This window comes from Meleagris gallopavo, chromosome 22 (genome assembly GCF_000146605.3).
Source record: "Meleagris gallopavo isolate NT-WF06-2002-E0010 breed Aviagen turkey brand Nicholas breeding stock chromosome 22, Turkey_5.1, whole genome shotgun sequence".
Lineage (NCBI taxonomy): Eukaryota > Metazoa > Chordata > Aves > Galliformes > Phasianidae > Meleagris > Meleagris gallopavo.
In genome coordinates, this window is record NC_015032.2 from 6,475,244 (window position 1) to 6,496,706 (window position 21,463).

At 45.3% G+C, this 21,463-nt stretch overlaps 1 protein-coding gene across 1 annotated transcript in view; it reads left to right on the forward strand.

Moving 5' to 3' along the window:
* COL20A1 (collagen type XX alpha 1 chain) overlaps positions 1 to 20,671 on the forward strand; it is a 31,889-nt gene extending 11,218 nt beyond the window's left edge. Inside the window, exons 8-25 of the mRNA XM_010722406.2 lie at positions 80 to 199; positions 354 to 518; positions 1,452 to 1,616; positions 2,937 to 3,109; positions 3,765 to 3,894; positions 4,391 to 4,536; positions 5,809 to 5,932; positions 6,349 to 6,488; positions 6,660 to 6,789; positions 7,268 to 7,410; positions 8,628 to 8,760; positions 12,577 to 12,719; positions 13,345 to 13,474; positions 13,764 to 13,820; positions 16,391 to 16,429; positions 18,182 to 18,320; positions 19,935 to 20,077; positions 20,454 to 20,671. Of these exons, the coding sequence (XP_010720708.1) occupies positions 80 to 199; positions 354 to 518; positions 1,452 to 1,616; positions 2,937 to 3,109; positions 3,765 to 3,894; positions 4,391 to 4,536; positions 5,809 to 5,932; positions 6,349 to 6,488; positions 6,660 to 6,789; positions 7,268 to 7,410; positions 8,628 to 8,760; positions 12,577 to 12,719; positions 13,345 to 13,474; positions 13,764 to 13,820; positions 16,391 to 16,429; positions 18,182 to 18,320; positions 19,935 to 20,077; positions 20,454 to 20,656 (2,423 nt within the window). The 3' untranslated portion in view covers positions 20,657 to 20,671. The remainder of the gene's footprint in view (positions 1 to 79; positions 200 to 353; positions 519 to 1,451; positions 1,617 to 2,936; positions 3,110 to 3,764; positions 3,895 to 4,390; positions 4,537 to 5,808; positions 5,933 to 6,348; positions 6,489 to 6,659; positions 6,790 to 7,267; positions 7,411 to 8,627; positions 8,761 to 12,576; positions 12,720 to 13,344; positions 13,475 to 13,763; positions 13,821 to 16,390; positions 16,430 to 18,181; positions 18,321 to 19,934; positions 20,078 to 20,453) is intronic.
* Positions 20,672 to 21,463: the final 792 nt, after the last annotated feature.

The window sequence follows — 21,463 nt, forward strand, 5'->3', positions numbered from 1 at the left end:
AACGCCTCCTCCTCAAAACAGGTCTCCTCTTGCAGCCTACCTTGGCTCGCACGATGTCAATAGCTCTTGCTTTCCCCAGGGCTGTCCCAGTACAGCAGCGATCCCCGCACAGAGTGGGATCTGAGTGCTTATGCTACGAGGGACCAGGTGCTGGAGGCAGTGAGAAACCTGCGCTACAAGGGTGGCAACACCTTCACAGGTAACTCCATCTCTCAGATCACAGCAAGGCTGCGTTGGGGGAATTTGTTCCCAGGGGATAGCATCTTTCTTTGGGGACAAAGTGAATGAGGGAAGGATAAAGGTGGAGGCAGTCTGTTGGCTGTAGCCCACCATCCATCTGTTCTCCTTCCCAGGCCTGGCGCTCACTCATGTCCTGGAACAAAATCTGAAACCAGATGCTGGTGCCCGGCTGGAAGCTGAGAAATTGGTAATCCTCCTGACTGATGGAAAATCCCAGGATGATGCCAACCTGGCTGCTCAGACCTTGAAAAACGTGGGCATAGAGATATTTGCTATTGGTAAGATCACAGACATCAAGCCAACCTATCTTCCCTCTTCATGCTGAAGCTCATGTTCCCTCAACGAGGACAAGAACATCCTGAAGCTGTAAAACTAAGGTAGTAAGTAGGACTGTGTTGCACTGGGGCTGAGAAGAAAATTAACTCATTTATTCAGCACAGGTAGCGTCTTCAAATGAGATTTCATTAGTTTAGGGGAAAAAAAACACTCATTCTCAAGAGTTTTTACACTTTCCATGTATAAAGACCTTTGCCAATCTCAGCAAACTGTGCCATGAGAACAATATTCTCTGCTGTGGAATTAGGCAAGATAATTTTGTAATTACTTTGTAATTACTGTCTCTCAGAACTTCCAGTTTTTCTGAATAATAGCATTATCTGCTTTTTACTGTCTGTTAGCAATAATGAGACAAAAAAATGATTTCAAGCAGCTCTGTCCTTGATGACTTAACAAGTCTGCTAAAAAGTAACGCACAGACAATAAAGTTACACAGAACACTCTCCTAAAACTGCAACCTCCAGCACTTTATGTGCTTATTTAAGTCGGGAACACACAAGCAAGGCTTTAGCACATACAAGTATGTACATAGCTGGCTATCACTTGGATTTCTTTCATGGACCGAGTGTAGCTGCTGAGCCTCAGCTGTTTGCTGGACTGTGCCACCTGGAGTCTGTGCTTCCCCTTTCTTACTAAAGGAAGGTTGTGTTGTTCGGTCCTGAGACTGAATTAATCCCAAGACACCTTAGTTCTCATCACAAGAGCAAAGGGGGAAGGACCCCTGCCTCACTCGGGCAGCGCTAAGATGGCCTAAAGGCTAGCACTGGAAAACAAAATCAGCTGTCTGGTGTTGATCCCCACAACCAACATCCAAGCAGGAGGCAGAAGTTGTCCTCTAAAGGAGCTTCCTCAGCCCTGTGCTCTGCTGTCTGTAGGGGTGAAGAACGCAGATGAGGCTGAGCTGAAGCAGGTGGCCTCAGAGCCACTGGAGCTCACAGTGTACAACGTGCTGGACTTCCCCCTGCTCAGCTCCCTGGTTGGCAGGCTCACCCGGGTCCTCTGCAGCAGGATCAAGGAGAGGAGCAGCAAGGAGAGTGCAGGTGAGGTGAAATCTTGGTGATGATGAGCTTCCTCCTGCTTACCATCAGCTTTCCTTGCCATCAAAAAATCTCCTTTCTCAACATCCTTTTTCGTACCTTTCCCTCCATGAGCTCCGCCACCTCCTCAGCACCTTCCTGTGCTGATCTCCTTGCTCAGTGCTATTGCTGCCTGAAAACAATCCTTGCCAACATTTTGGCCAGGTTCAGCTGTGATCTTGGTGTTTACAAGACTCTCTGGATGCAGCCATTCCACCCTCACTCCCTGCTGTTGTGAGCAAGCCATGGAGGGACTTGCAGGTGTTTCCATTCTCTTGCTCTTGGTTTAGGTATCTGCTCTTATCCTTGCCAGTACAGGCAACAGCCATCCTCACTAGGGCCTTGGATACCTTTTGGTGGCTGTAAATCACTTAATGGCAATAACTAGCATTGTAGGGAACAGGAGGCTTCTATTCTACATTTTTGTTATTCTACTGTGTGAAAAATGCGTTGCAATCATTTTTTCTCTGCATTTCTTTCAATCAACAGGAGGAATTCAATGCAAAAGAGCTAATTTGAGAATGTAGTAGTTGTATGGAAGAAATCTGGAAGTAGGAAGAGTAGACAGCAAAGCATCTAAACACTTTTTTTTCCTCAGACTTTAAGTAATCTCCAAGGCATCTTCAAATCAAAACCACCATATTTCTTTTCGTTTTTTTTTTGCTGGAGGGCAGTTTGCATGATGTACAAGAGAGTGAAGAACGACTCCAGATGTTAGCTTAGATTCTCAGGAGAAATATCACGTACACATTTCCATCTCTCTCTTCTCTCAGACTTGCTTAAGGAGAATGGGAAAGACAAACTTTCAAGCATACATTTATTTTAATGGTCTGTGGATAGACATAGACATAATTTGATTCATTCTTATTAATTTGTACCTGTTTGATGTAATTGGACATCTTTTTACAGGTACAGGTTAGCCTAAAGAAAGATGGTTGCATAAAAAAAGAAGTCAAAATAATTTCTGGTTCATTTTGACAGATTTTCATAATTGAAAAAAAGCTGGGTCGTGTTTTGGATTCAGGCAAAAATGCATATTTCTGTTGAAAAGAATATTCTCAGCAACCAGAAGAATGCACAAATTATTCTCTATGGAGTATTTATGTTCTCTGTTTGCTCAATTCTTAAATATTTATTTTACAGCAGTTTGGAACAGTTTCTCAGCTCTGTAGGGAAGGGGACTGCAGTTTGATTTAAAAAATGTCAGTTGTATTTATGAGCTAGAAAGTATATTTGCTATGAGAAATCTGAATACAAGAAAGTAACTGCGTTTTTAATTCCCAGGTAGAGCTGTGAAAGATATCCCTACAAATACAGGTCCACAGCTGAGCCCAACAGACCTTAAAATATCAGCTGTGACTTCTAAAAGCATGCACTTGGCCTGGAGTCCTCCTCTGAGTCCGCCAAAGAAATACAGGGTTGTGTACAATCCATCGAAGGGCGGCACTCCCAAGGAGGTAAGAGGTACCTGTTGGACACTGCAGTGCCTTCCAGTCAGTGGCTGGGAATTCAGGCAGACCTGGGTGTGCAGAGTGATGAGGGTAGGAGTGCAATGAGCATGGGATATCAGCTAAAGCCAGAAAGGAAACTGAACACTGAGTGCAAATGTGACAAGGTGATAGGATGGCAAGGCAGAAGAGGAAATTGGATAAATACTGTGTTGCTAGAACTACTGCAAGTTATACCCATGCAGTTTTCTTTTGCACAGTGTTATCCCCTCCCTAAAGCACCTCAAAGAACACACACAGGTACACAAAGGTGTTCAAGGATGCTCATCTCTGACAGATAGAATCAGAAAACCCTCAGATTGTCCTTAATCATACACTTCAACTTTTGGTTAGCCCTGAAGTGGTAAGACAGTTGGGCTTGAGTATCACATCAGGTCCCTTCCAACTGAAACTGTCAATCGTGGAATCACGTTCTGTCCCGTTCACTTCAGTGAAAGCATGACTGGGATCTTGTGCTATGTGCTTGTACAGATCCAATCCTTCAAGGGCAGGAATGCTAACAGCCTCCTATCTCCATGCTTGCCAGGGAAGACTGCTTCAGCTTTTCCTTTGCCGTGGAGTGGCTGGCACCTCCTGGACTTGACTGTCTTCGTTTGTGTTCCAGGTGCTTCTGGATGGAGCTGTCTCCTCTCTGTGGCTTTCCAACCTGACCTCGCACACAGAGTACCTGGTGTCAGTGTTTCCCATTTATGACACAGCCGTTGGGGATGGGCTGAGAGGCGTCACCTCCACATGTATGTCGTGAGTAGAGAACGTTCCTCTGATGTGTGTTTGTGGGAGGTGAACATAGCCCTGCCTTTGCAACCACCTCAGTCTGGAGCCTGGCGCTATATATTCCCCCTCCCTCTGGTTCAGAAGGTTTGTCTACAACTCTCTCCATCTCTGGAGATGTTCAAAACTTGGCTGGACAAGGCCCTGAGCAACCTCCTCTAATTTGGCTCAGCAGGTTGGACCAGAGACCCTCAAGTGTCCCACTCCACCTACATCATTCTGCAAGTGACACCACTGTGCTGAGCTCAACCTGCCATGGGAATAACACACCCCAAACAGAAATTTTCTCCAACCCTTGTCCCTTTCCCACCCTTGGGCTGCAAATGAACTAATCCTACTCCTTGACAAGTGGCTGTGTTAGATGCAGGTTGTTGTAAAACCAGCTCTCCACCTCTCGGGGCTGGAGCTGCTGCAAACCTCATGTGCTGAAGGTGTCTTTCTGCCACATTTCCCTCCCAGTGCCTCTGTCTGCCCCTCGCTCCCTGCGTGTCTCCGAGCTGAGCCACAACAGCATCAGGCTGAGCTGGAAGGCAGCCCAGGGAGCCACGCAGTACCTGGTGCTCTGCTCTGCAGCCCCCGACGGAGCAGAGGACTATACGACAGAGGTATGCTCCATGAGAATGGTGCCAGTACTGCTTTTCCTTTGTCTCTCCTCAGTTAAAGAGTCTAAAATGAGTGCCTGTCTCTCTGTGTGGGGTTGAGTTCTGACAATACAATATAGAGCAGATCTGAAGCGCAGAAACCTTTGGCAGCCCAGTGGCTGAGGTGCAGCCCCAAGAGTAACTTCTGCATCCTTGAGGCTGCACGGAAATATGTTTGCTTTGCTTATCTTCAAGTGTTGATTGAAAATTTGTTAGGGCAGCTTTCACTGACCTCTAAAAAGAGAACTGTGGCACTGTATAAAAAATAAAGCAATGCCAGATGAGTGGAAAATCCATACAAACTTCTAAGGTGAAGTTCGTAATACAAACATTTTAAAGTAAACACCCAAAATGTGAACACTTTAATGAGTTTTCAGCAGGACCAGCATTACGGTGTTCCCAGCCTTTTACAAATCTCTGGCTCTGCTGCATGCAGACTCCTGGAAGTCGCTGGGTTGGGTCCCTGCAGCAAGCAGGCTGTGCAGGGAGGGCTGTGCCGTGCAGTGTTAGCGGCAGGTGGCAGCAGCCCGGCTGCTATGGCCCTGCTTGCAGCAGGCAGCTCTCATGCAAGCCTCTCAGGCCATAGAGGAAAAGGGGCTCAACATCTCTCACTTAAAACCTTGCTTTCTTGAAGCCCCTTCCATCCCCTCTCGCTGTGTGACACAGGGATGCTGCATTCTGTGCACACTGCTCTCTCCACTGAGTGCTGCAGGATGGTTGGAAATGGGAGAGAACTGTGCAAGCTTCCTGTTCTGTTGCCTTTCTTTTGGGGGAATTTTCACCAAGAATACATATTTTTTGCATCCTACTATCAGAAATCAACCCCCAGCTTTGTATTTGCAATAGTGGAAGCCACTCTGCTTTTTACATCCATACTCATCTTTTTATTATAATGTCTTTCCCGGGAAAATCTCGATATTTTCCTTACAAAAAATGTCTTGTTTGAACTTACTTCAGATACCCTCATCCAACCCAGAGTAATAGCATCACCTCTGTATAAGAGATACACCTCTGCAGGCCTTGGGAGGAGAAAGGGATATGACCCCTCAATGTACTTGGTGTCCCTTGGGGAGGGAGGGAGTCAGAGAAGCTCTGACGGTGCAAAGCCCATGTCCATGTGGTCAGAGGATGTAGGAGGGCAGCCCAGAATGGAAGGATGTCCTAGAACTGAAGTGTTCCCCAGGACTGAGAGGTACCCAGAACTGAAATGTTTCCCTGAACTTCTCCCTGTGACAGATGAAGGTGGCTGAGCCTGAGGTCCTGCTGGACGGGCTGTCACCCAGCACTGAGTATTCCATTGCAGTATATGCGTTGTATGGGGAAGATGCCAGTGATCCAGCCAGTATCCAGGAAACCACCTGTAAGTGCTGCTGCTGGTTAAGTTGTTTTTAAACACTTAAGGTGGGAGAGATTAGGTAAGTTAGGGGTTTCTTGTATTGTGCCTGTGGCTTGTAAATCCTGCCTTTTCTTAATACCGGTCCCTAAGATGGTCTCTAATCACCTGGTGAGCTGTGAAGCAGTGACTCCCCCCTGGTAAAAGAGGACTCCTAAAGGGGCTGTTTCTTAAGATCTTTTTGTATGGGGGAGAAAGGAGGAATTTCTTGGCCATTTCTTCACCTAAAGCACAGATAGCATTCCATGACATCCCACAGAATGGGAATTATTTTGAATCTTTTAGTTCAAGATGGAGTCACTCGTGAGTAGCAGGAGGCAGCAAGTGGCGTTGCTTTGGTGCAGCCTTTCAAACCCTGAGTGCTGTCACTCACTGTGTTGCAGTGGCCTTGAGCCCTCCCAGGTACCTGAGCTTTTCAGAGCTTAGCCACTCATCCGTGCGGGTCAGCTGGGAGCCAGCATCACTGGCAGTGAAAGGTCATCGTGTCACCTACGTGTCTAGCAGAGGGAGCAACACTGGGGAGGTGAGTCCTCAGGGGCTGCTGGAGGGAGAGCTGGGGGGCCACACACTGCCCTGTTCTCTCTGGTGCATGGAGGGAGTGTTATCTCTGAAATGGGCACTTCTGAGGGATGTGCAAAGCCCTCTGCAGCTGTCTCCATGTTCTTCTCTCCCAACTCACCCCTCTCCATTGCAGGTTGAGGTTCTTGGCACTGCAATGTCCGCTGTCCTGAGACCACTGTCCTCCCTCACCCAGTACTTCATCAGTGTCCGATCTATGTATGATGAGGGTGACTCCTTTCCAATCACTGGCAACGTCACCACTTGTAAGTAGGCAGTGGAAATGCTTTCTTTCCTACTGACCAAACTGTCCTGCGTATGCCTAAACTGAGATGTTTTCAATGCTGGTCCCAGCAGCTTATGGCCAAGATCCTTGTACAAAACTGGTGACTGTTGGAATATGCCCCACTCTGTTACGTTAATAATAGAAGTGAAGGAATAAATGAAGAAAGCAAACTATGTACTGCTAACTCCTGTGTCCTTGGGAGCCTTCTCCCCTTTGCAGTATCAGAGTGATACATACCCTCTCCACAAATGAAATAATCCTCCTTAATTAGGGTTTTGAAACCAGTGTTCTCCTCTCTGTCCTGATGGCCATTGCCATTTGGATCGGAAGAAGTGAAAGACAGACTGATCTCAGACAGCTGCCTGGCTGATGCTCTGCTTCCCAACCATCTGCTCCCCACCTCAGCTCTGACAAAGCGCTGTCAGGGCTTCAGCTCGTTGTCCTCCTGCATCCCTCAGTGAAGGTCCCCCCGCCGCGGGCACTGAAGGTTTCTGAGCTCTCTGAGAACAGCCTCCGGCTGCACTGGGAAGCTGTCGCTGCCTCTGATGTGGTTGTCTATCAGATCAAGTGGAGCACAGCTGGTGGAGAGAAGCCTCAAGAGGTACGGACCCACGTACAGCCGGGTTGGGTTTGTGCCTGCTCGATGGATACTGGTTGGGTATTAGGAAAAATTTATTCTCAAAAAGAATGATCAGGCCTTGGAATGGGCTGCCCAAGGGAGGTGGTGCAGTCACTGTCCCTGGAGGTGTTCAAGAAAAGGGAAGATGTGGCACTGAGGGACGTGGTTTAGTTGGCATGGTGGCAATGGGCTGTTGGTCCTACTTAATGATCTTAGTGGTCTTTCCAACCTTAATGATTCTATGGCGGCTCTGTGCTGACCTGCAAGAGTGGCAGAGTTGCAGTTCGGTTTGGGTTCATGCACTCAGGACCTTCAGCACTAAGATAGGATCTATCCCACACTGGCTCTGCTGAGTGCTGTAGTCACCTTGAATGCTGGAAGCAGGAGGGACAGCAGGGAGGCAGGTTTGGAGTCCTGCAGGCTCTGGGAAGATTGCAGAAGTGCTCTGGAAAAACTCAAGGATGAAATTCAATAGGGACAAAGTATTAAGCTTAGGCAGGAATAATTAAAGACAGGTATACAGGATGTAGAACAAACAGCTAAGAAGCGATTCAGTAGAAAAAGATCTGGGTTGCAGAGAATTCACCAGCCCACAATGTCAAGTCTTTGTGGAAAAGACAAGTACAATAGTCAGGTGTTTGTAGTGGTGGTGAGTCCTGACTGCTGTGGGGATAATACTCCTCAGGAAGGATGAGGTCTTACTGATGAGAACACAGAGAAGATTGATCTGAATCAGAGCTGATGCAGTAGGTGTAGGGATGGACCAGGTGACCTCTTCTATCCCAGGCCCCTGTTTTCACAGTGAGTGCTTGAGTAACCCCTACTGTGCTTCACATTTAGGCTGGAATGGGGGTATAGTGGGGCTTCTGTGCACAATGTATCTAAAAGATGGGAACCGAGCAGAGATATTTCATGCTCATAGCAGGCTGACTGCTTTGTACCAGAGACTCTATGTTGTGGGACAGAAGTAGCTGTTAAGTACAACTGGCTAGCAATGCATGGGCATCTACTCTGCATTCATTAGGGCTGGAAATTTGCCTTTGCTTGGATTTGTGCAACCCACAAGGGTCAAGTTTGTCCTCAAAGCCCTGTGCTAACTCATTTGTGCCTGCAGGCAGTCTGTGAGCCAGACACTTGGATGGCATGAACTAGCTTAGGGACCTGGGAATTCAACTGACTCATTTCTTACCCTACTGCAGCTCTCCATCGCTGGAAATGTGGCAACTGCCATCCTGCCTGGCTTGCAGAAGAACACAGACTACAAAATATCCATCTGGGCCTACTACAAAGATGGTGCTCGAAGTGACACAGTTTCCGTTCAGCACAGAACCAGTAAGTGATCAGTGCTCGGTCTCTACAGCCTAGCGATAACAGAGAGCACAGGATGCCTCAGACCCAGGCACAAGGCAGGAGCTCAGATCTGGTCATCTGCAGCTATGAAAACCCAGACCAGGATATCTAAATGCGGCTGGAGATATTTAGGCTCCCGTACTAGTATTCTGAATTTCTCCTGATGAAAATACACTGGGCAAGCGTGAGCTGGCTGCTACATTTCTTTCTCCTTTTGTAGCATCTATCAGTGTGCATTGGCTTTTTGTTGGGTGTTGAGCTGAATATGTCACTGTGCTGCCTAATGAATGTTTCCTGTTAGTAAAATATTGTCTGCTGAAGAGGGTGTGGGTTTCTCCAGCTACATCATCCCTGAGCTGTGCTTCATCTGAGAGCACTTGCAAAACTGAGAGAGAATCCTTCAGGCAGACTCTGCGTGGAGGCATTATCTAAATCTTGCTTTGTACAGGCAGGATATGAGGTTAAAAAGCGGTACTCCCAGAGGTCCTCTTAATTAATATTGCCTGTATAATGGCTTTGTTGGCAGCGAATGGAACACAGTTCATTCAGCAGCAGCAATCCTCTCTTCCTTCTCTCAGCTCTCAGCCTCCTTTGCAGAATGAAGTCTTTCAGGCTGGTGCTGAGCTGATGAAGCTCAGAGTAAATAGCAATCCTGGAACGAGAAGCTCGGGTTTTATTAATAATGAATAATAACAACTTTTGTTTATAGAAAGCTACCTCAGGCAAGTACCTAGGAGATGCATGCCAACAAGAACAAATAAAAAATGAAAGCATCCTACAGCTCTGTGAGAAAAATGAGAGCTGTTTAGAGATTTCAGAAAAATGAATAGCTGTTTTAAAGCTTGAAGTACAAAATGTCAAAGCCGCTCCTTCAACTCACTGCCAATGGCATGTGATGGTGTTCTTCTCAGCTTATTCAAGCAAACCAATCCTTGCTGGCATTGGCTTCTGCTTGTCAGCTGCTGTTCTTGTTCAGGAACAGGGATGCATTAGGGACATCAGCCTTCACATCACTGGGATGCATGGGCAGCCCTCCTCAGGGCCTTGTAACACAGGAGGGCTGGCAATGCTCTTCCATGAATCCGGTCCCTCACTACCATTGCAATGAATAGAGCACTTCTTTTCAAGTCTTAGTCTTGACTAGTAAAAATAAGATGTTTAGGGATATTTTTTGAGCAGAACAGTTAAGCAAGTCCTTCTCTGCAGACTTACCAGAAGGCACAGTAGGAGCAACAGCACGTTGGTGTATTTCCCACAGATAACTAATTTGTTACCATGTACTTACCTGCAGTTCTGATTTACCTTCTTGTCTCTGATATATTTAGATTCAAGGCTTATTTGTGTCAAGAACTCTCCTCTCATTATGTTCCTATAAATGATCTAGCATAACAAAGTCTTTGTCCTTGACTAAAGGCTCTACACAGCACTCATCTGTCATATTAATAAACAAGACTTTTGGTACATCTGATGGACACAAACCTCTAAGTAGCTGGGAGAGGGAGCTGCTGGGAAGTAGGGTGGTGCTGAGCAGGAGCCCTTGGGAGACAATGGAAGTGGTTGCTTTTGTTCTTGTTGAGAAGCTGGTAGGGACCTCTCTGTTATAGAGAAGAAAAAAAGCTTGAACAAAATAGGTCACCTGTTTTGTCCTGGAGGACAAAGGGTGTGGGGTCTCTGTCTGTGATGTCTGCTATCTAGCATTATTTAGCTGAATCTTTCTGCCCCTGTGTGAGTGCATCTCATCCTCTGCAGCACAAAGAGCAAGAGGGCAGTCTGGTGGGAGTGCTACTAATGCTGGGCTGAGCCTCCTGGGCTGATTCTGTGTTGAAGTGGATTACAGAGTGCTTATGTGTCCCATTCCTCCAGCAGAGCTGTGCCAGAAGTGTCTGCACGTTCTTCCTCCTGCTCCTCAGTGAGTTCACACTGCAAACAAATAGAGTTGAAATATAGGGAAGAAACTTCAACCCGTGTCACTGCAGATGGGTGTTGTGATAGAGCTGACTCCAGAGCTGTACTGTTACTTGGAATTATGTCTGTGATTCTGGCTAGACCTGAAAACAAGTAGCCCAGGATTCCCCCTGCAGAGGAACAGGAGGTAACAGAAGCACAGATGGTGCCCTGGGTGTCAGAGATGCTTCCACCCCCCATGGGCAGCTCTGGGAGGTGACCTTTCCCCTGGCTGTCACATCCATGCTGTCAGACTGTGCCCAGCCCGGGGGCTTTCCAGAACAAACTCGACTGGGAAGACTTCACTTAACTTTCCTTTTGTTCATTTAAACAGTCACCACTGACATCAGCTGAATGAAATAGCCAGTGCAGACAGCAAAGATGCAGAGGTATAGCACAGCACTAAGAATAGCAATGTTGAAATGACTTTTCCTCCCACACTTGTTTTCTTCTCTTCTTTACCTTGCGGTGATGCACACAACAGCCTCCAGCCTGATTCAGCTCTGGGAAAACTTGGTTCAGCTTTACTAAAAGTAGGCTCGTTTTTGTCCAGAAAAGGGAAGGAGGATCAATGAAGATGCAAATAATCTTCATTCAACATGTGCTCTAAGGTCACCTCAGTCTTTGCTGGATGGGCAGAAGAGCTTGTTTGCATTGCAGGTAAAACTGCAGAATAGAAACTTCATAGCCTGGGTGTGTGTCCTTGGCTGTCTTTGGGACTCGCCCATCATTTTTGGTGTCTTCTGAAGAAGAAAAGAAAAAAAAAAAGCCTACTTTTCACTCTTAAGACTTCTTTGTCTTCACATCAGTGAGGGTTCAAGGCCAGATATTTATAAAGAGCAAAAAACTACTTAGAAATAAGCTCTTGGAGTAGGTGACCCCATACTCCCATATGTGACTCCCGTAATGTTCCATTACAATACCCATCTGCAGTGATTGTAGAGGTCATATTTTTTTCCATCATTGCCATGGCCTGAACTTTCTTCCCTAGTTTTCAACCTCTATTGTTTGAAAGTGAATGGATTCAGCTCCGTCTGCCTTTTTCTTAATAACCCTCAGCCCCTGCTCAGAGAACTTGCTCTGTAACTGTCCCTGTTGCCAGGTCCAGCTTGCTAGACAGTGGCACTCCAGGGAAGAAATGCATTTATGTAATTAAGATATGCTCTGTTTTGATCTCTGGCAAACCCTGTTCTTGCTGACCACAGCTCAGGCCATCACCCATTTGGGATCCAGCCATCCGCTGTGGTGCAGGGCCAGGAACAGGAGAGCAGCTGAGGCTTTGTGCTCGATCCTTCCCTGGGGCTGTGGGTGCTGAGTGAGACAAACTGCTGTGCGCTGGCTGCTCTGTGTGATTTTTTTCTTTAAAGGATAATCTTAAAGCAAAGGCCAAGCTGAGAAATAGTAGAAATGATGATGCATTAGCTTGGATCCAGGCTTAACCAGCAATCAAGCTTTTTCTCCAGTGTGTCTCCAGGTCTTTGATGAAACACAAGAACAGTTTGGTCTTTCTGAAGGGTATCTTGTGTTTGTCCATGATGCATCCAAAGGATCTTTTTTTTCTCATGACTCCAGGACTCTTCTTTCTACCAAATATTCTTTTTTTCCCCCAGGACCTAGGCTTTGAATTACTGAATGCTTGAGTTGTACCATGTTGTCTCAGGCAGTACTCATCCTCATCCCTCCAGACTCTATTTTCTCCCCTCCTGGTCCCTAAGGTGGCTGCTTCTGTTCCAGGCCCTGGTTACAGCACACTAGCAGAGCACTGGGGAAAGGATATGGAAGCAAGCATTGCTGGCCCTGATTTCAGACGTCACTATCTGACTTTAATGCTATTCCCCTTTAATCCCTGCACAGCTTCTCGGAGCCCACCCACCAACCTCTTCATAGACTCTGAGAGCCCCACTAGCCTCCAGATCCACTGGAAGCCTCCCGAGGGCCGCATACAGCACTACAGAATCACCTACAGTCCTGTTTCTGACCCCAGCACCCAGCAAACAGTAAGTTCAGCTCCTTGGCAGGTGGGACAGAGGGACTGTTTCATGGCTAACGGAGCGCTGTTCACTCCAGTAGGTTTTCTCTATCAAGAATTAGTTTGTGTGAGAACCAAATTTCTTCCTTTGACTTGCTGTCAAGCTGCTTTGTGAAGAAGACTTCCTTCTGATTCAGGCTTCCTTCTGATTCAGGCTTCCTTCTGATCCACTTATCGGTGTCCATCAAAGCTGCAAATAACACAGCTTTTTCCTCTCCCTGAAACAGAGTGGAGAATTCCAAGAGGCAGAGTGGCAGTGGGTAACTCTACTGCCTGCCTGATTTGACAGGTTAACAATTAACCTTTTACAGTGAACATTTGCCACACCAACCCAAATTGATGACCATATTTTAAGGATCTTTTGACCCATCTACAAGGGGAAAATTGAGGTCTTTACTTAGGAAAACACTCTTCCCCTGGCCCCAATAGTTCTGATGGCAATGCATAGTCAGGCTTCCACGGTTTCCTTTTATCATTCCCTAACAAATGGGGATGCTGCCCTGGAACTCACTGCTAGAAATCCTCAGAGCAGCCCCAGGGAGTGGGTAAAAGCCAAACTCTGTGTTGTTTTTTTTTTTTCCATCCTGCTGTAGATCATGGCTTCTGGGAAAAGCAGCAGTGTGACCTTGCAGCCGCTGCTGCCCGATCGAGCCTACAAGGTGGCAGTTTCTGCTGTCCACTACACAGGAGAGAGTGAGAGCACAACTGCAACGGGTCGGACGGGTGAGTGGATCCATCACTATGTGCAGCTTCATCAGCTGTCATCTATCAGGCTTGGTGTAACCTCTCCAGGGAAAGCACTGTCCTCGCGCTGAGCTGTGGCTGTGGCCAAGGTTTTGCTCAGCAAATTGCAAAAAGCCTGGAAAAGGGAAAATCCTGCCCCAGTTTCTGCCCGTCCCGTGTATTATTGGCAATTCCAGGATGAATGAAGAGTTGGTGACCGTACGGGTCTTGAGCCAAGTGTCGCTGTTCTGAGCAGCAGAGCTCACACACACACTGCTTTCTCTTGCAGCTCCTGTGATGTCTAAACTGCCTTCAATACGAGGATTTGTTCCATCTAAGACAGAAGGTAAATCGTCTCCCATAACGTCTGGCATTGGTATTTTTTTTTTTCCCAGTAACAAATAGCACAGTGTGGATCCCCCAGGACAGGCAGCAGTGGGTATGTCTCTTCTTGACAGATGCCTCTGGGTCCTGAGAATCTGTCCAAGGAGAGCCTGGAACCACACAGCCTTAAAAGCAGACTCACTCACTAGAGAGTCTGATAGGATATTTAAAGGGTTTCTGCATAACTTGACCAAAATGGAGCAAAGAGAATGATGACATGTTTTAAATTAAAGTTCCTTGTAAAGTCCCTTATTAAATTTAATGAGCATATGTTCTCCTAGCTGATACAAAGCAAAATATTAAGGGGATTAAGGAGAAATGTTGAATTAGCAGGGTTATAAAAAACTGCTAAGAAGCAAATATTAGAATACATGTATTGTGGCACTAATGCCTTTTCCTGTCTATGTGAAATGATTCCAAACAAAACCTCAGCTTTAAAGTTTGTTGAGAGAATCCAAGAAGGGAGAACAAAGCAGATTAGATGAGTATGTTTTAGACTGTACCCAGCAAAGAAAATATCAGACACAATTTTCTATGGCTTATTGAGGAAATGTGCAGGTGTGCAGATCACAGAGGAACAGTCGTGTGAACCTTCAGCTGGAAAACAATCCCCCCATAAGGCTGATGGAAAATGTAGCGTGTATGGCTATAATAGCTGAAAAGACAACAGGAAAAATATTAAATTCTGTGTGTTTCATAAAATGAATTATTTGAAGGAGTGGAGATGAGATGTAATAATATTGGGAAAACTGTTGCAGTGAAAGAATCTGATTTTAATAAGCAGTCACGTTGCTGAGAGAAGTGGTCTGAGCTGTTGTGGGAGGGGATGTTGTACAGTAACTGCGTTCATCTGGGACCTGGGGAGAGAAACACAAAGCAAAGAGAACAACAAGGCAGCAGGAATCCAACACTGGGAGGTCTAGGAAAAATCTTCAAAGCAAAATGCAGACTGTCACTGACAGGGATCCTTCACCCTGACTCTGAGGTGCTCTGTGTAAGCTGAGCATTGCCAGATCAAAGAGCTGTGAGCAATGAGAGTGCTGGGAGGGAGGTTAGAAGGAGCCTTCCTGACCCCCCAGCAAGGAAGCTGGATACCTGGCAAACAGGCAGGACTGCAGCCTGTCAATGTGGTGTTGGAGGGAATTATGTTTTCTTCATCATACTTCAGTTCTCAGCAATGCTTTGCATTGGAAAATCTGTTCTGTTTGTGTAAGGGGAAGGCAAGGAGCAGAGCTATGGCTTGTAGACATAGGCTTCAGCAGTCCTATGACCATCATTGCTTTGGGTGCCTTTTCTTTTTGCATATGACTTGGCTATGAATAATTGTGTTGAGTGACTTAGGAAGCTCAGCTGCCATGCGGAGGATGACACCCCTCTGCTGTTACAAAAGTCAGACAGTTGTAAGCCCTGCATTTCTCCTGAGGTGTGAACTGACACTGATGTAAGAATAGAAATATAGAAGTTATATGAAGCCTCAGTAATAATCTATTGGGTTCTATTTTACTGGTGACCTAGAAAATCACTTATGAAATATAGCCCATCTTGTCAAGTGACCTTGATTTTCAGGGACACGTCTCGTTTTGCATCAAGCATCCCCTTTGTCCCAGCTCCATCTGGCAGCCATGGCCTGGGATTTAAATGGCAGTATATAATTGAAAGTAGCATTCGTGTGCTGTTTTCTAAAGCACCCCATTACCTGAGCCATTTAAATGGGAGTGCTCATAACTGTGGTGCATCTCATTACAGCCCGTTCTCCCCAGCATCCCCTGATGCTGCTTTCTGCCTTGTGGTGTATAAAAGGATTCATCAAGTGAGTTTCTGACAAAGGACCTGCAAAACTTTGCCAAAACACAATTTGTGTTTCTCAAGTGCAAAAAAGAGCAAAAAACTTGGCATACTCTATGGAGAAATGTAGCTGGAATATTGCAATAAGTCAAAGCCTGGTCATATGCCATGCAAAAGCCACATCACTGCTCATGTGCAGCACTGCATCTTTCCTCCCTTTCTGGCTATTTAAAAAAAAAATCAGGTTGATGCTTGAATTTTTGTTGCCTTTTGAGTTTTACGTGCAATATTTTGAGCAAAGATATGCTTATTTATTTTTCAGCCTACTAAGGTGCATGTTTCAGTAAAAGCACCATTTAAAAAAATAATGTTTTGATGTTTGTTTCCAAAAAGAAGCTTGCAGAAAATGATGTTCCCTTGCATTTCATATCACAAGGTGACAGATGATTCAGTGAAAAGAAAGTGATCATGAGGATGTTTGATGATAAAAGACGGTATTTTATTTTTTGTGATGAATAAGACAAGGAAGAACTTTTATGTTAGCATAAACATAAATTCTCTCCCTCTCTCCATTTATCTAAACAAGACTCAGGACAGACTCTGACTTAAGCTGTATAGTATTACAATATTCACCGTGTTTTGCTGTGTTTTCCATTGCTCAGCCCATAAAACTGCATCAATTTTGCTTTACTAATCCCCTACTCCCTTTCTTCCCTCATTTTTTCCCCTTCTGTTCCATTCCCACAGCCTGTCCCCCCATCAGCTCTTCTGCAGGCTCCGTACGAGGTACAGTATCATACCTAAACCTTTGCTGGGAATGTGCAAACAGTGTCTCATCTTGTTTTTTTTTGAGAAATATGCAACAGCTGAGCAAGGTGGAATTCTTTCCCTGCCCTGAGGGAAAGGGGAAAAGTCTGAGAATAAAATAGTGAAACCCTCTTTATCAGGTAAGGCCTGAGACCCTTCAAACACTGACACTGAAGACCACTTTTCAAGCTGAGGGAGAAGAAAAGAGAGAGAGCTATGGGCCCAATTCGGAATGGCTGGAGTGTATTCATACAGTGTGGACAACATGGGTTCAGGGGTTGCTCAGCCATGGGTTTGACCCTTGTCCTTGCCTGCACCCAGAACAGTTGCTCTTCTCATCAGAGTTTGGGCTGTTATTGCATGAATCTGTCTGTGCTGCTTGAGCAATCTGCCTTTATGTGAGTAATTGTTCACTAGGTGCAAGACAGAGGATGAATGTGTTGCTTAGGGCTCTTACTTGAGGCGTGGGACAGCCTGCTTGCTTCCTTGCTCCAGTGAATATACAAAGAAAAATGCATGCAGTGGGATGGGACCAAATTGGGTAGACAGGAAAAGGTGCACTGGGAGATGAGCTGGAATGGGTTAACACACACGTTACTGAAGAGAATAATATTGTTAGGTTATAATATGGTTGTAATTGTGAATTGAGCTTTGTTGTCAGTCTTTACACCATTGTGTTTCATGCATGTTTTAATGGAATCCCAGTGCCGGGAGCCCCATGTTGCAGATAAATGGCTCACAAGTGGGTCATTTCTTTTGGAAAACTCCCTAGTATGTTGGGCAATGAAAAAAAGTGCTCCCTGGACAAACCTCTATGCAAAATAACCACTCAAGCCAAACAACTGCAGGTTACAGTAAATGGTGAAGGGGTGAGGGAATCCAAACTGAAAGGACTACATTGTAGTGAAGTAGTATCCCTTCATTTACTGAAGCATGAGCTATCTCCTTCAACCCGGGCTGCTGCAAACTGAGATAAAGTGAAAAAAAAAAAGAATCCAATTTCAAGATCTTGTCTTACCAAATAGAAAACTGAAATGAGAAAATGACTCAGAGCTTTAATGATGAGCCATGAAAGTGAGATGAAGTTGCATGAGCTGAACAGGCGATGTCAGAGATGTCAGGGAAGAGCCTCTCTCTGTAGATCGCATAAGGCGAGTCAACCTCTGAGTGCCTCATGGAAATAAAAAGAAATGGAAATGCTTGTATTTTAAAGTCCTTCCCCAGTATTTCTGACTCTTATATATAAGGCATTTCAGAGCAGAAACGATTCCTCCTGCCAGCAATCACTGGACAGATTCCATGTCTTTTAAAGATAATATTTTTGCATCTATTTGAAATGAACGTGGTTTGGGTCGGTTTTTCTTTTTTCTTCTTTTTTTTTCTTTTTTGAGTAATTACAGAATCACAGAATTTCTCACTCGTTTTTCCTTCTGGAGATTTGATAACAGAATTATGGAAGTCTTCACCTTTACTATATCTCTCTCTAAGAGGCGATTGCAATTGCAGCAGTGGATGATACAGATGCAAACTGTTGCCCTTGGCTGCCGCTTGTGGAATATAATCCAGTTTTATAGAGAGTCTGTACAGCCTTGCTGATATCTGTGTTCCTATGTTTTTTCTCCTGTTGAGGTCTCCATGCTAGCTAGAAGCTCATCCTACCTGCTCTGCCATCCCACTTTTTGGAGGGCAATCTTTCCTAACCGTTTATTTCTCTGCTTTTCTTTGTTCCAGGATTCGATATGATGGAAGCATTTGGCTTAGTAGAGAAGGAATATGCCTCCATTAAAGGAGTGGCTATGGAGCCATTCGTATTTAGTGGCTCCCGCACCTTCACCCTGTTCAGAGACATTCAGCTCACCCTGAGGACCAGGTGGGAGTGGAGCTGGGAGGGGTGTTGTGCTCGTCGTGGGTCCCTGTGCTCACACTGCTCACTGATTTGTGTGTCAATGACAAATCCCCTCTGGCAACTTCAAAATTGTAAAGATTCAGCTAAACTGAATAGCAGGTAGACTGAGAAGAATGCCAGTTTTCTTTAATATATTCAGAAATTAGGCTTGGTTGGTTTTAAGATGAGTATGGAATATATCTCAGAAGTCAAAACGACACAGTTTTGAGGCATTCATTATTCATTTGTGTACTGCCAAATGTTTTCATGTGGTGAGGGTTTCCCATTTTGCAGAATCCCTTTTTACAGCAGTGTTGGTTGCTGTGATGGACGTAAGGATTATATCATGTACAGACACTGCATGATTCTTCAGGCATTCTGTCCACAGCCGCATACACTTCGGTCGTGGCAGTTTGAGGTCATGTCTTCATCTTCAATCCCTCCTCCCAGCATCACTAGTTTGGAGACAGAGCTTTGCTTTAGTAAATATTGGTCTCCTAGCTGCTCTCAGCAGCTTGGGCTTTTCTTGTTGGGAAGGAATAACTGCTGAGGACCGTGGCCTGACCCTGTTTTCTCAGTGGGTCCCAGACAGCCAAGCTGCTCCCATGGTTTCACTCATTTTTTATGATAATAAATCAGGAACAATCCGACTCCTGACATTCAGAGCTACTTTGTTTAAAGCTAATTACTGAGGCTCTGGCTCAGTTTAATCTTAGTTAAAGTAGTAAAGCTTCTTAGACAACAGAGTAGGAGAGATTCAGAGAGTTGTTTCGTCAAATACTCCAAAAATTGTGGGCAAGTCATTTTGTTCAGCTGGCTCATATTCCTTTCCAAGGACATCGCTCCACCACAAGCAGAAGGAGAAATAAGAAGGTATTATGAATCAGTCCTGAAATGGTGCTTGATGAACTGTGTACATGCCCATGCAAATGTCTCATTTCACATTACAGATGTATTCCAGGCATAACCAATTTGACTTTCTTTGTTGCCTTTCTGCATCCTCCCGCTGTGCTCCCAGCACTCTCTGAGGGGTTTGGCAGTGGCTGCAGAGGAAGCTGTGCTGTGCCAGGAGCTGCTGCTGGGCTTTGCTGCATGCCCACAGGTTCTAGAGCTGAACTCAAATTTTGCAGCTGGGCTGTGGGGGCTTTTTGGGAGCTCCATGCTTATCCCTGAAGGGCAATTCTATTGATTTCCGCCAAGATTGAGACCTCGGGGTTCACGACCACCATTCCTCTTCCTTTGAAAGAGGTTGCTTGGGAAGAGTTTTGGACCCTGGCAGGATGTCTGACATTTAGTAAGCTCTGCTGTGAAGAGCACGAGGGCTGCCTGTGGTGCTCCCTGGGGCAGCTCTGGCAGTGATGGGCTGACACGGCCTCCTCCACCAGGACGCAGCACTCAGCTCAGGCACTGGCAGTCTGAGAGGGTTGCACAGCATAAAGCTGGGCTCTCTCTCATGGCGTATCACATTCAAGCCCCATTGGTGAAGCTTTTCTAGGCTCTTTTTCCCAAGAAACACAAGAGAGCCCCTTCTCTTGAATGTTATCTGCTGGCACTTGCTGCTTTAAGCCACCAATGCTTCCTTGGCTTGTCTCATTCCAGCGATGTCCACCTCTTTGCCATCCCACCCGAGCACACCATCAGCATCCTCCTGCGCCTCCTGCCCGACACCCCCAAGGAGCCCTTTGCTGTGTGGCAAATAACCGACGAGGACTTCCAGCCCCTCCTTGGTGTTAACCTCGACCGTAAGGTTTCATATTGAATGTGTTACATTCGGGTGTCTGCTAACATTTCTGTAGGCAGCAGACCTCATTTTGGGATTCACTTGGGAAGTGTGGTGGGTTTATGGGCTTTGTTGTGCAGCTGCAATTTTTGGCTGATATCACATTTTAGAGGCTTCCTAATGCAATGAAAAGCTGTATTTTCATTGTTATTCTACTTGTAGCATAGTCTTTATTTTTGGCTGTTATTTTTGTTTTCCATTGTTTAGAAATATTTGATTGCGATAGATGAGATTTTTTCACAATGCTGAAACCTATATATTTTCTGTTGCTCAGTATGTGGTGAAGTCAAACTCTCTTTGAATTCTAAAAGCTGTTATTTGTCCTATTTTCCCTGTAGCCAGTAAGAAAACCTTGACCTATTTCAATCATGACTACAAGGCTGATTTGCAGGAAGTCTCCTTTGACCAGCAGGAAGTGAAGAAGATATTCTATGGGAGCTTTCATAAGGTCTTTATCAATAAAGGGAGGAATGTAGCTCACGATTTCATCCACTTTGAGACTATTATGCCATCAATGTGTATTGTTCAAAGCGAGGAGTGATTATAAGTGCTTTGCATCCAGATTGTTAGGGAGCCAGTGAACCTTTTTCATATGCTGAACATTTTAATTGTAGACTTTACAATTACATAGGTTCATCCTATGTGTAAGACACGTTTCCCACATACTGATTGCTTCTTAGGATGCAATGCATGTTTATGCATTTTTAAAGTATTAATGAGTATGGGCAAATTATAGTCACACGTGGTGGCCATTATTTTTACATATAATATGTGGTAGCAACATGAAATGGCATCAAAATAAAATACACACAATGTATACTAAATCGCTTCCTTTTACAAGGTGTGTGTTTGCCATTTCAGTAGTTGTATCACATGTTGGGATATTTGCTTTACTGAAGATACAGCTTCCCTGCACAAATTGTGTAATTTACTGGATGGGAGCATTTTATGGACTCCTCCAAATCCTTCCTCTTTATTATTTCCATCCCCAGCCAGTTTATTTATGGGCATGTACCCTTGTTCCTTCCATGGTCCCCATGACACACAGTTATAGAGAAAAGCTCAGGCTTGTTGTCCGCAGAACCACCATCTGGGAACTTAGTTCAAGGCACCCAAAGCCCTCAAAACTGAATGAAATCTGTGGAATGTAATTGTTTTGTGTTAAATTTACGAGAGAAAAATATTCTTTCCCCCCCAGACATCGTTACCATTATCATTACCATTGCTTCAGTCATAGTATAGTAACGCTGAGTCTGGAGAACTGCACTAGAAAGTGGTAAGAGGAAAGCCTTCAAACCCTTCAATCCTTGGAGTGTCTTCTTTACTGGGAAAAAAAAAAAGAAAAAGG